Below are 13,933 nucleotides of genomic sequence, written 5' to 3' on the forward strand. Positions count from 1 at the left end.
TATACTGTTAAAGATACCTGATACTGCTCCTTTGAAGTAGAATATGGTAGGTACCATTCCATAACGAGCACTGGAAGGCGTAGAATTAGCACTAATCGAATTTATTTATTAGGTTTCGATAATTTTTTTGCCGGTTTGACGTGCGTGCTGCGGCCGTTGCTTCTCTCCTATCTCTGCAGTCTGCTTCTTTGGTCTCTGTCTCAAGCGGTTGCATCTTTAATCTTTGCCTGGTCTCTGGTGTCGCTCGTTGGTCGGTTTTTCTATGATGCTGTTGTTCCTTCTGGTGTATCTGCTAGTGTTGCTGCTGGTGCTGCTGTTGGTGTTGTTGATAATCTGGTGTTTCCTGTTCTACTGTCTATTGTATGCTTGTTCTCTGGTATATCTCTGGTGATTGCCCATTCTCTTCTCGTCTATTTGTGTTGGTGATAATTGGCAAGTAACCTCTTTGGTCTTTGTTTGGTCTCTGCTGGTGGTGTTCGTTCTTTGGTCTTTCTACGGTACTGGTGTTGCTGCTGCTGCTGCGAATATGATCTCTCCCGGTCTACTGTCTTTGGTGCCTGCTCGTTCTCTGGTGTCGTTCGTTCTTTAGTTTTTCTATGGTGCTGGTTTTGCTGCTGCTGCTGCTGCTATTCTGGTCTTTGTTGGTCTGCTGTATTTGGTGCATGCTCGTTCTCTGGTCTGTCTCCGGTGATTTCCTATACTCTTCTGGTCTATCTGTGGCTGTGGTAAGTGGTAAGTATCTTTTTTCTTTTGGTTGCGATGATATAAAACTTCTTTGAACGTTTATATTATTGCTTCCTTTCTCATGATAATGCATTCATGATGTTTTCTTTGTTGCGTTTTTTTTTTCTTTTGTTGGTTGTGTTGCCTCTATGGCTTCACATGAATCAACATTAGTCATTATGTTCTATTGCAAACTTATAATACTACTGTTACTTTTGCAGTTGTGCGTGTTTGTATTGCTTTACATACGACTATTACCATACATGTTGCACATGTGTGCATTTTTGTTGCAACAACAACGAGCTGTTCTGAACATCTCTGACGTTGTATTTGTTATGCTTTTCTTTAACTCGCTTTGTGTGAGTATCCCTTTTTTGCCTACATACTACTATATTTCTATAGTACAGTAGTATTTTTCTTTTCTTCTTTCTTTTATTACTATGATGTTTCTTTGAAGCATACCTTTTTTACGTTGTGTGGATGTGCCTATCCCTGAAGCTCAACAAGACTTTATCCGAGGCTAGGAGGTAGATAGGCTGCCTCCACTTGGTTATCACTACTTACTTTAGTGATGATTGAGGGTCTCAACGCCAGAATCTAAAGCTAGGTGGTGTAAGTAAGGCATGCTCTAGCACCTGGGGGAAATTTGATGATAGTAACGGCTATATTGCTATATAGCGGAGCTTAAAATTTTGCCTCACATCAAAACTGGGGGAAACCCTCGCAAAATTTTTTTTAGGTCAGCGGAGTTTTCAAGCGATTTGATTGGCTCAAGGGTTGAAGCAACAAAGGTCTACAATTAGTTGATGTTCTGTTGTTTTGTTATTTAATAGTATGATATTATCTTTTGTAGTAATAAAAGCTTAATCAAATGGAAATAAAAGTGTATGATCATAACTCTAATATTCTTCAAAATAGACACTGTTCATGTCTCAATGAAAACAATTCAGTAAAAAAACGTTTGAGTTTGTAAACAATACCTAGGTAGATATCACAATTGCACAGTGATTTATCAGAAATATATTATTTATAAGAAAGAGCGTGAAATTAATCAGGTAAAGAATATCGTATACTACATTGGAAACAAGAAGGTTCATATACTATTCCAATTGAGGGGTTTGATGTGAGGATAAGGTATTAGATGGGTTGATTTGGTTGATAGGACGGATAATAGATCCAACAATCTATTCTCCTGAACATGCCATGATACGGATCGTAACTGAATCCTGTTTCATGTCAAAGTTTATGATCTGATGTGATCTGTGCTTGAACATATTGTTTCTACGCATTTGGAGATCCGGTTTAGGAATGATACATCAGACCTTAAACAAGGTCGATCAAAGGTGCAGAAGACGAATTGTCATACCATGAGCAGATGCCTTTGGAAACCAAAAACTGAGTTCAATTCGGTTGAGTAAGCCCTAAGAGAGACACGCTTGTGTTTTGTTGTAGTTGAGCAAAGCATTTGAGGCTGCCGTATATCTTTGTAGGTGTTCCTCGATAGCAGAGCATTCAGATGGGTCGTTCAGGGTGACTAGGGTGTGGTCGGCATAAGCAAGGATTTTGACTTGAGGGTGAGGTAGACCCAAATAGAGGGTCTGGAGGGAAAGAGAAGCTTTCGATACGGTTATCATTGTTGAAAGCTCACAGAAAGGAATCAAAGGCGATATTGAATAATAGTAGAGGACTTAGTGAATCACCTTGTCTAAGGTCTCGTAATAGTTGTGGTAAAGGAGTGGACAGGAAACCGTTGGCGTTACGTTGGATCATTGTGGTCGAAAAGAGGTTCAAGATAGTTGTAATGAGTGTCCTAGGGATGTTGAAAGCCTGCATTATGGCATCAAGATAGGAAAAATGGATGCGATCATACGCTTTTTCTTAGTCTAGAAGCAGCGCGAAGGAGGGCAACTTGGACTTGGTGACTATCGCTTGCATGCATTGGGCTCGAAGACCTTGTTCGACAATGAACTGTTTGGGCATAATGCCCATTTGCTGGATAGAGATCTTGTCAAGAAAATCGACCATCGAGCGAACATTGAGGAGACGAGTGAAGGTTTTAGCATCCGTATTGATCAGAGATATAGGGCGTCAATCCTTCAGGTACGAGAGGTCACCTTTCTTGAGGAGTAGAACCAAACTTGTTTGAGTCCTGGAAGCAGGATAGAAACGATGAAGTAGTGCATCATTGAACATACGGAAACGAATGGCAACTGTAGCCGAGTGGTTAAACAAGAGTCACGCAATCTGACAAAGGATGATATATCATTTCTGTTAAGCACAAAGAATAAAAGGATTATTATTTGTAGCTTATAAAAAATGTTCGATATTAATAAACAAGAAAAGACTTATTTGAATAAGATCAGACACAAAAACTAAAGATTTATTGATGAAGACAAAAGTTATTCTATTTATACTAAGTTCTGAATGCCAAAGTAGCAATTTATCTTGTACAACGCTTATCACATCTGGTGAACCTCAGTATTTAGATAGCTGAGATGCACTTCATCACTTATCATAGCTTGTCCATGTTGTTGCACAACACAGACATATCTACCCATCAAGAATACCTTAATCTTTATAGACAGTTGTAGCCCTTCTGGCACAACAATGAACAGTGGGAAGAGGAGGAATTTGAAAGTCAGAGTCTTGGGAGATGGCAGAGGCACCAATTGATTCGGTGGCCCGCAAAGTTTGGGCTTCAAAGGAGTGGGGTTCCGGACGAGGAAGATGTTGACTGATGATATCTTGGGCAGCATGGCTAGATACCCATCCCTGATGGATGAGGTACTTGGCAACGCGGGGAAGGAGATGAGGAAGGATGAAATAAAGAGTGCGGATGCAGCGACCCTGGTAAAAACATTGGCGAGTTGGATACGGCAATCCTCAGAAAGGTCTTGGTACTTACGATCTGCAATGTGATTATGATCCAAAGGGTCGAAGTTCTGGATCAAGGGGGAGTCAATTTCCTGAAGCTTCGACTGAAGCTCAGGAAGATAAGCATCACGCAAAAGGACACCAATGGTATTGCAAGCAAGAAAGAAAATATCTAGGACGCGAATATTGTCGATCGAAATTTCCGTGCGGTTCATGCGACGAGATCGAGGCAGGTAGACAAAAATATACTAGCCGTTTTGAGTGGAATCGCGAGTAGGTGGGTTGAAGGTACGGTGCAGGGTCTGGCGCTTGCTGGCGATGGTGGCCCAAGTGGTTTTGGGTTTGGGTTGTTGGTGTCTAAATGGATCAAGGGCATCAGGCTTTGGAGTGAGACCAAGGTGATGGGAACCATAATTGTCTTGATGATTGGGTTGAGTGGTGCAGGCGGATTAGAAGTTGTTATGAGAATTTTTAATGAGAGCTACAAGGTTGTTGAGGCGATTCTCAAACTGGTCGAAGCGGTTAACCAGGTTGAAAATCCGTTGATCAGTTTGTTGATTGAATTCCAGTTATTGGCCCAAGGGGGAGGAGAACCTCTGCAGGGCTGCTAGGATACTGTAGTTGCGTGGATTAGTGAAGAACATTGATCTTTGTTTTCATACTCTTTATAAAGGGTTGGAGATTCGATGGTACTAAAAATTCAATAAGGTGAAGTTCTGAAAATCCCCAGCTTATAGCTCATAAAATATATGATTTTGAGCAAATTTATAAAGGGAACGTACATCTGGTACTTGAAACCCTTATATTATAATGGATATAACATAGAGCTATCGAATGGCCTTTGTTTTGTGCGAATTCAGTGAGTATTTGTCGAGATATGGCCAAAAAATGGTATCATGCAAAATCATCGATTTTTCTTCAAAATCTACCTGTGATGGTAAGGAAAAAATTAGGTGACGATTTTTTGTTCATGACAAGATTGTCAATATTTTATGATAGTGTTATGCCAAAGCTTCAAGCAATAGCTCATTTGATAGGAAATGTTTTGGTCTACAAAGTTTAGTAATGCTTAACAAAATGTTTTGATGACAGATACTGATAAATCTTTTGAAAACAGTCAAAAAATTGCAAAAACTATCGTATCAAATATCAGTTAAAAAATATACACCAGACACTTGATATAGATACCATTGTATTTTCCTCGTAATTCTCTACAAGTTTCATATAAATTTGAATGGGTGTCTACTATCAAGAAACACGTAATATTAAGGTTGATAGATTTCGGAATCCTATGGACCATCATTCAGAACAGTATGAAGACTGGGCTATTCATATTTTAAAACACCGTCGTTTTAGTATGTGGCTCAATTCGAACGAAAAAATCGCTACCTTTGTCAAATATAATGTCTCAATTACATGTGACGGATTGATAGGTAAAGTGTTGGCGAACCTTTTAGTGAAAATTGCTCTTCCAGCTACAATCTCTGTTATGACATGTTCAGAATATTATTGGATTGATTATCCTATCACCCAAATAAAGCCATGTGACATCTTATCCTCACACCAAACTCATCAGTTCGAATAGTATGTAAATCCTTTTATTTCCAGTGTAATGAATATTCTTTACCTGATTAATTACATACTGTTTTTCTAAATAAGTTATATCTGATAAATCAAGTACACTGGGTACCAATTCCTTAGTACCGAATGCCTCGCTAAGCGTGTATCGTTTATAATTAATTTCAGACATGAATCAATTTCATGTGTTCAAAGAAAGTTGGCTTGGCTTAGTAGACAGAATATCTCTTCGTCATAACGGGGTAGTAGTAGATCAGAAGTTCGTGGTAAAGATGATTTATTTTCTGTTTTTTAAAGACGTGAGATGTTGCGACGTTAAGAAATGTATCTGTAAACGTCTGTAGGAGATAATGTTTCAAATCAGCCTCGGAATCATCCCATTTTTCTTTTGTACTATTACTTCTCGCAACAGATCAATATCTAAACCTAATTTCAACTCAATGCAATACTATTCAATCCCAAATCACTTATCAAATCTATACAGAACAATCTTGAAACGACTAGAGCTCTACTATACAACACACCAATATAACTTATTTGCATTATTTTCTAAAAGCAATCCTAGAAATACTAATCAGGAAATAGCGTATATTTCAGGAACAACAAATCAAATAGCATAAAATTACACCGTTGGAATCAGTTATAATTCATTTGGGCAATCATGCAGTCATCCTATTTTCAACATTTATTTTGCAGTTGTTAGCCCAGATCATGAACTCTTTGATCTGATGGTTTTCATTTCTATTGTCTATTACTCATTTTCGATTATCCATCACTCATTTTCTCCCTTTCTCACTATTAAACTCTTAGACTTCAAATTCCAAACTTTTTCAATCTTTCATGGCTTTTACATATATTTATTCCAATGTCTCAGGCTCTTATAACCAACCGTTTATCACTGACTCCACTGTGTATTCCTAATCAAATTCTCAAAATGAAAGTCCCACTTCGATATTAATAAAGAGCAATCTTCTAATTTAAGCTCTGACCTTGAGCCCCGGCCACCTTGTGTGAATCAAGATTTTCAATCATCTCCAGGAACTCTCAATAAACAGCTACTACTATTCGTTACTGATGCTACTATAACATGCTAATGTCCTTTTTATTAACATTATGCATCTGAAGGGCATCAACATCATGGACAGGCTATTAATACCGCATGAGGTTGAGTGTCAGACGAGTTGTCATTTATGCAACCCTTCCCCAATCAGATTTGGTGGGCATAATAGTAGGGGATAGTGAGAAGCCTTTAAAAAGTCGCACACGGTTTATACAGGACTCGCGTTTCTTCTTCTTTCTTTATATCTGCAATTACCTTCTAAAAGATGATCAATCTGTTATCCTATAAATTCATCACTGGCTGCATGAGCCCACTGGTGCTCAAGACGTCGGAAATATCCATCTTGAACCCTATAGAAACGATGGTAGCAAGTTTGATTTTAGGATCAGTGACTTATGTATACCTGTTCAGCCTGGCAAAATCTTCAGAAATACTCTCTACTGCCAGCATTTACGACACATCTTTCGTATCCACCATCTTGTACGCTTCACCAAATGACATTTCTTTTTCGCTATTGAAACAAGATCTTTTTTTACCAGCAGCGTCGATATCGCGTATTGAACTCAAGCAATTGTCCATCGCCTCGTCTGATCCTACAAATGAGCACAACATGAACGCCATCATGCGTTTTCATGATTATGTTGAAGTCACTCCACTCAATTTCTCGGATTTAGGTCATCAAGAAAAGCGGATAATGACATACAAAGACCATTTGTGCTACAATGCTTCCACAACGTGTCCTACATACAAGCCGTTTAACACTGACAACAGTGTGGTTTTATCGTATGTGTTTGATCTGAACAATGATCAGCGTATCAAGACATCTCATTTATGGGATCAAAAGGTAATGGCATTTTCAATGGACAGATTGATCCCCATGGCAACACAGCATCATTACAACGAAAAAAGTATCAGCACAGTCGTTTGGTTAATTAGAATCATTAAGAATATTGCTAGAGATACCGCCATCCGAATGAATGTAAGGAACGGTTATATTGAGCAAAATGTGATAGCTAATCCACCCAATAGAGCGCTTCCAAGATAGATGTGGTTGTAGTGACAGCAGGCTACATTATGATGGCCTTCACTTTCTTATCATTGTATATCAGAATGCATAAATTGGGATCAAAATACACTCTAGGTAAGTACATACTATCGAAACGCCCAGTGTTATCAAGAAAAACAAACAAAACCATTTTTTTAATCTAACCTTTTAGCAACCACTATATTCATGTCGGGTTTCTTTTCATTTATGCTATCTCTGGCTACCGTGTATAAATTGGGTGCACCCGTCAGCCCTGTTTTATTGAGGTAAGTGCGCTTTATCAGGGCATTCTGCAGGACCTTTCTCCTAATACAACACATGCAAGTGAGGCAACACCATTTCTGGTAGTGACGATAGGGTTTGAGAGGCCATACAAACTAACAAAATGCATATTCGAGCAAGAAAGCAACAATGCAGACAATAGTAATGTGCTGCAAATCATCTCACGCTCTGTGGAAATGATGGCACCAGCTCTCATTCGAGATGGACTATTGGAGGTTATGGTATTTATGCTTGGCGCCAAATCAGCATTACCTGGATTACGGGAATTCTGTCTGATGAGCGCATTTCTGATTGCTTATGACATGATGCTGATGTTTACTTGGTATATTTCGGTCTTGTCATTGAAACTGGAGGTAACAAAAGAGGCAGTACAAAAATAGCAAACAGCGAATGCTTATTATTATCTACAGTTACGCAAGATTAAAGAGACAACCTCTGCCTCAACATCCATCGCAGACACAACAGCAGCAATTAACGAAGCTGTTTCCTCCTCAAATTTGAGCACTGAATCCCGCCATGCTAGAAACAAGAAGCCAGCAATCATCAAGACAAAGCTACTCATGGTAACGCTTCAGTCACTCGCATAGATTATAGCATGGACACTAACAAGCGAGCACTTGCTTTTCAGATCATTGGCTTCCTCACAATGCATGTATTCGAATTTTGCTCAACACTGTCCTTTTCAACATCCAGAAGCAACACACATTCCTTGCCTCAAGTGCCTGTTATAGGACCTACTATCGAGCCAGTTTTGTCCTGCATTTTGAATCAGCACAGGTTGTCAGGATCAACAAACGGATTGCTGCTTAAAGTATCGCCAATGATCCATTTCCAGCTATTAGCACAATCGCACTTTCAAGGACTTCCACCTGTGAAGAGCTTATTAGCCGAGATTTACAACAGTTACAATGTATACGCTCAAGATCCTGTGATTAGTAAATGGGTTGTTGCTATTCTGATGGTGTCTATTCTTCTCAACACCTATCTGTTTGAAATTGCCAAATACAATAGACAAACAATGCAACGAACTCATTTGACCCCTATACAAGAACATAACTCCGTACACACCACCTCACCTAGAGTGAGCTCTGCTATTATTCCATCACCTTTGCCCAGTTCAAATTTGACAATCAGCAGAGGCTCCTATCAAAGTACAACTATATCAAGACAACGGCATAAAAAGTTCCAAAAGCATCAGCTGGGTATACGCACAGTAGAAGAGTGTCTTCACATCCTCAAAAACACAGATCAGGGCGCATCAAATCTTGCTGACGAAGAGATTATTTTGCTGATTCAACATGCTCATATCGCTCCTTACGCCCTGGAAAAGATATTAGGTGACCTAGAGCGCGCTGTTCATATCCGCAAGACTGTGATTTCTCGCGCTTCCATCACACAAACGCTGGAATCAAGTGCTTTGCCAGTGGCAGATTATGATTATGACAAGGTATTGGGTGCTTGCTGCGAGAATGTGATTGGATACATGCCGATACCCGTGGGTGTGGCTGGCCCTATGATGATCGATGGCGAGAGCATACATTTGCCTATGGCAACAACCGAGGGCTGCCTTGTTGCGTCTGTTGCGCGCGGTTGTAAAGCTATCAATGCCAATGGTGCTGGAGGTGCAAGTACTGTATTGATCTCGGACGGCATGACTCGTGGTCCCTGTGTCGAGTTTCCCAATATCATAGATGCTGGTCTCTGTAAGCGTTGGCTGGATCACGAAGGATTTGATGTAGTAGCGGAGGCTTTCAACAGCACATCCAGATTTGCTCGTATTCGCAAAATGCAGGTAGCAATGGCTGGTAAGCTGCTTTATATTCGGTTCTCTACAACCACTGGCGATGCGATGGGTATGAACATGATTTCCAAAGGCTGTGAAAAGGCACTCTCGAAAATCACAGAGTACTTTCCTACTATGCAAATTGTATCTCTCTCTGGCAACTACTGTACAGATAAGAAACCAGCAGCCATCAACTGGATCGAAGGACGCGGTAAATCGGTCGTGACAGAGGCTGTGATTCCAAGCAGTGTTGTACAAAAGGTGCTCAAGACAACAGTGGATGCATTGGTCGAGTTGAACATATCAAAGAACTTGATAGGATCTGCTATGGCAGGTTCAGTGGGTGGCTTCAATGCGCATGCAGCCAATATCCTGACTGCCATGTACATAGCAACAGGACAGGATCCAGCTCAAAATGTGGAGAGCAGCAATTGTATTACCTTGATGAAGTCTGTCAACAATGGATCTGCTTTACACATCTCATGTAGTATGCCTAACATTGAAGTCGGGACGGTAGGTGGAGGCACGATATTACCTCCACAACAAGCAGTGCTGGACATGCTTGGTGTGCGAGGTCCTCATTCAACAAGTCCTGGTAAAAATGCTCAAAAGCTAGCGAGAATTATTTGTGCTACTGTCATGGCGGGTGAGCTGTCGTTATGCGCAGCCTTGGCGGCAGGACATTTGGTCAAAGCACACATGCAACACAATCGAGGATTGGCTGCTGCTGTTCCTGCTGCCAATTACAAGAAAAAAGCACCAAAGACCCCAGCTTCTACACCAAGTTTTTCGCTTTCGAGGCAAAATACAATGGCTGGAGCCGAAGATTGCATCTTGTAGAGTGTTATAATGTAGATATTGATTGTATCTCGCAGTTTTCTAAATAAAAATGTTCAAAAGTGAAGTATGAGCAATTGACATAGATCAAACCCGACAGTCTATGCCATAGTACGTATGCCAGGTGTATAACGCACTTCATTTTATGCTAGAAGGTTTCCTTGGACAGATAGCTGCAATTGGCGCCCCTTTTTTTTTCTTTCTCTTTTACAAACAAGACGAGCATACAAGTATTGCCTACAGATGTATTGCTAAACATCTTCAATTGTGTGGATAAAATCTCACACCGTGCAATATACCAACAAAATCTCTCAAGCACCTTAATATCTGCACCCCAGCATATTCTGTGATGATAGGTATGCTCTTGTATGCTTTTATTCTGACAAGAAAAATCTTCTGCAACTGTTATGAACATTGTTGATAGCCCATCAGTCAGGTTTTACAGGCTAACGTATCTTGAGGTAATATCAGTACTTCACCTTAGTCTTCATTTTACAGAAAACCTGAAGTTCCTAACTGTTATGGGTCTGATTGATTGGGATTATAGTGAAAAGTTAAGCGAATTCCAGCGCCTGGGTGACCTTTCAGTAGCTGGCAATCTCAGTAATGTGGATAATCTGAAAATTTTGGATCACTGCCCGAAAGAAACATATCAGCCATGATTCTATCAAACAACAGCACGCATTGAGCGTTTTGAGAATCACTGATGATGGCGAGTGCTCATCTGAACTGCTGGAGTATATGCATTACAAATATCTTAATACCAATAGTATTGAAATCGACTATCGGTTAGAAGGGGAGTATATTGCAAGAAACATGAACCATTTCGCTGTAATGATTGAAAGAATTCAAGAAAGTAGCTTTGTTTTTTCTGTTCACGAAAGCATCTCGTTAAGAAATGCCACCAAGTACCTGATGGTTAATTATTGGACCATATCTATTAATGGATTTGAATGAAAATGACGCTATGCTACGTCAAAATATTACAGTGAATTAATAAATAGTAACGTGTTTCAACACTATAGCATCGCAATCGGAATCGCCATTTAAGCTACATGCATTTACTCTGTAGCTTAAATTATTTAATGTGTATGGCAGTGACTGTAGTGATAATGACCAGCAAACTTAACAAAATGCCTTGACGCAAATGGCTGCTCTCCATCATGTGCGATACGGTACCGCAAAGGCTATCTTAATATATATATACGTTCAAATCCAAGTGTTACTATGAGGGACAAGTAAAAATTCAACGGTACAATGTGCTTAGTGCTTCTCTTGCATCATGGTACCGTTTGACAAGATTTGCATTGAGCTTTAGTCAATTGCGAGTTATTAACCGCAATTCATTGACATATGTAAAGAAAAGGAATCATCATTTGACGTATTGCACTAAATATCAAGAAATAAACATATTTAAGCAATAGATCACATGAATGGTAGCTATATTTGACTCGAATATTGATTGATTTCTCTTTATTCACTTTCCATCTCGTTTATAAATCATACTCCATGACAACTTCACCAAAGCCTGCATCGTTCAAAATGAGACATACATTTGGTACCTGTCATGCCTAAATGTACCTGAGCACCGCAACTAAATGGCCATATACATTAGATGCTCGTTTGAGAGAATCCAAGCGCATTCTTAGCAAGTATCCCGATCGTATTCCCATCATTTGCGAAAGAGTAGAAGGCAATAGCATTGCAAGGATGTGCAAGCAGAAGTATTTAATCCCATCCGACATTTGTCTCGGTCAATTCATCTACTCTATTCGAAAGAATATCAAATTGTCTGAGGAGAAGGCAATCTACATGTATATTGGTGGCAATATTCCAACTGTATCAGGTATTTAGCTTGATTTATACACATACGCAGGAGTGATAAAATGAACGCTCATATTCTCATGTAATCAATTAGAGTCTCTGGCCAGTCTCTATGCACAATACAAAGAAGAAGATGGCTTTTTGTATCTAAAGTATGTACTGATACTGATTTCTAGTCTTGGACTCACACACATCTTACAGTTATGCTGGTGAAAACACCTTTGGTTGTGCCTTATGAGCTATGCATAAAGATACACTCCATCATCCTTATGTACAAAGTCACAAGCGAACCCTTCCTTCATTGTTTTTAGCATTTCTTGTTCATCCTTCATTTTGTAAATAAACCACATTATGAAAGTAAACCCTAAATCATTGAAAGCTGAATTCAGCAGACTGTTTGAATTGGAAACCTCCATTGAAAAAGACAGAAAAATCAATGAAAAGAAGCGCAAATACGAGCATGTGCAACTCGAGTCAAAATACAACACAAACACTCTGTCAGAAATCTTTCAAGATCCAGATTTATTAGCCCGTATATCTGAGGATGCGCACAAGATTATGCAAACAAAGACCCTGAGGCCGCCTCGCGTGCGAGATGCATCCGACATCATCATATCCAGAAAGCCTCAGGCCAAAGATGTAACAACTGCTCGAGTTATTGAAGAGGATTTAGCCACGCAATACAGCGCAATAGAAAAGAATCTCAACAATGAGGAATATGTGAATCCATTAGTGCCCAAGCAGCGAAGATACATTGCACATGAAGAGCACAGCGAACAGGCGTCAGCCATAACTTCACAACCACAGACGCTTACACAGCCCTTTCCTGATCCCATCAGTGTTAGCTTGGAGAGCTTAGCGGCTCAAAATGTAGAGAATACCAACAATGAATTGATCAACATGCTTGATGAGACGTCAAAACTGATCAGAGAGTCTCCACTGAAAACTGTGCGATCAAATCACCTGTATACCCTGTTACCGAGACAAGCTGATATCAATGCGTACATTTATGTCAAGGACGACGTAAGTATATATACATTGCTAGATGTCCGTATATGATATGCTCACACACGAGTTGGATACTTAGTACAATCAATCGCCAAACAAGGAAGCAAGTCGCTCAATCGATGATACGCTAATCACCATCACTATATTCAATCCAGACAACCCGCATGTCAAATTTCAAGAGATTGAAATGCTGGGCTCTCAAACACTCTCCAATCTACGAGATGCCGTCTACTGCCAATCCGATTTCACATTAAACAGGAACCACAAAAACCAGAATCCCAATGAAAAGATTGTGAATACAACCAAAACCAAGCTCTCGCCATCTGTGATTTACATGGACCATGCATTTTACATTGACACTAGAAACAAAAATGATATACCAGCCGATTACTACGATAATTGGATTGACGCATGGCTCACCAAGAAGCAAGTCAATCAAGATGTCTATCGCTATGAAACAAAGAGCATGGAAAAAGCAAAACTAGAAAACATGACATTGGAGCTGCACAAACCCTTTGCTTTTATACATCAAGACACTTGCGAGCACATGATGATGATCGATGATGTGCGAATAATTTCCAGCCACGAATTTGGATCCAAAAGCGACTTTCCTCGCACTACTCGAAACCTGCGTTATGATCGATTCAAATGCTCCATGTGTGCAGTATACCCAGCCACCAAGATCACCCATGAAGATATTGTTAGTGGATTTTCGCCGTGTTATTTCTGTGATATCTGCTTTGAATCCTTTCATCATGGTGATACCAGTGTCAATGTTACTGAATACAGTGGCACACCAGGCAGAGAAACCAAATCTGCAAGACTCTCCAAGAGTCACAAGCATTGTCACAATTAAGCAGAAGAAGCACGCCTTGGATGTGTCATATTGAATCATTTGATAGTCTAATTTCAATAAACT

At 39.8% G+C, this 13,933-nt stretch overlaps 4 protein-coding genes across 4 annotated transcripts; 3 read left to right on the forward strand and 1 right to left on the reverse strand.

The window, feature by feature from the left end:
* Nucleotides 1–3,182: 3,182 nt before the first annotated feature.
* RPL4B_3 (60S ribosomal protein L4B) lies at nucleotides 3,183–3,812 on the reverse strand (the record flags this gene model as incomplete). The annotated part of the gene is made up of 1 exon (XM_064831138.1): nucleotides 3,183–3,812. One exon carries the CDS (start codon nucleotides 3,810–3,812, stop codon nucleotides 3,183–3,185), a length of 630 nt encoding a protein of 209 aa, XP_064688006.1.
* Nucleotides 3,813–6,500: 2,688 nt separating this feature from the next.
* PRT1 (Translation initiation factor 3 subunit b) lies at nucleotides 6,501–10,185 on the forward strand (the record flags this gene model as incomplete). Its single annotated transcript, XM_064831139.1, has 6 exons — nucleotides 6,501–7,214; nucleotides 7,265–7,376; nucleotides 7,453–7,546; nucleotides 7,606–7,915; nucleotides 7,973–8,125; nucleotides 8,191–10,185. The coding sequence occupies 6 exons, from the start codon at nucleotides 6,501–6,503 to the stop codon at nucleotides 10,183–10,185; spliced, it is 3,378 nt and encodes a 1,125-aa protein (XP_064688007.1).
* Nucleotides 10,186–11,691: 1,506 nt separating this feature from the next.
* Nucleotides 11,692–12,244, forward strand: ATC70_011957 (uncharacterized protein; the record flags this gene model as incomplete). Its single annotated transcript, XM_064831140.1, has 4 exons — nucleotides 11,692–11,740; nucleotides 11,798–12,028; nucleotides 12,101–12,158; nucleotides 12,208–12,244. The coding sequence occupies 4 exons, from the start codon at nucleotides 11,692–11,694 to the stop codon at nucleotides 12,242–12,244; spliced, it is 375 nt and encodes a 124-aa protein (XP_064688008.1).
* Nucleotides 12,245–12,357: 113 nt separating this feature from the next.
* Nucleotides 12,358–13,870, forward strand: ATC70_011958 (uncharacterized protein; the record flags this gene model as incomplete). The annotated part of the gene is made up of 2 exons (XM_064831141.1): nucleotides 12,358–13,029; nucleotides 13,094–13,870. 2 exons carry the CDS (start codon nucleotides 12,358–12,360, stop codon nucleotides 13,868–13,870), a joined length of 1,449 nt encoding a protein of 482 aa, XP_064688009.1.
* Between the last annotated feature and the right edge of the window lie 63 nt (nucleotides 13,871–13,933).

This window comes from Mucor velutinosus (assembly GCF_035048745.1).
Source record: "Mucor velutinosus strain NIH1002 chromosome Unknown tig00001567, whole genome shotgun sequence".
NCBI lineage: Eukaryota > Fungi > Mucoromycota > Mucoromycetes > Mucorales > Mucoraceae > Mucor > Mucor velutinosus.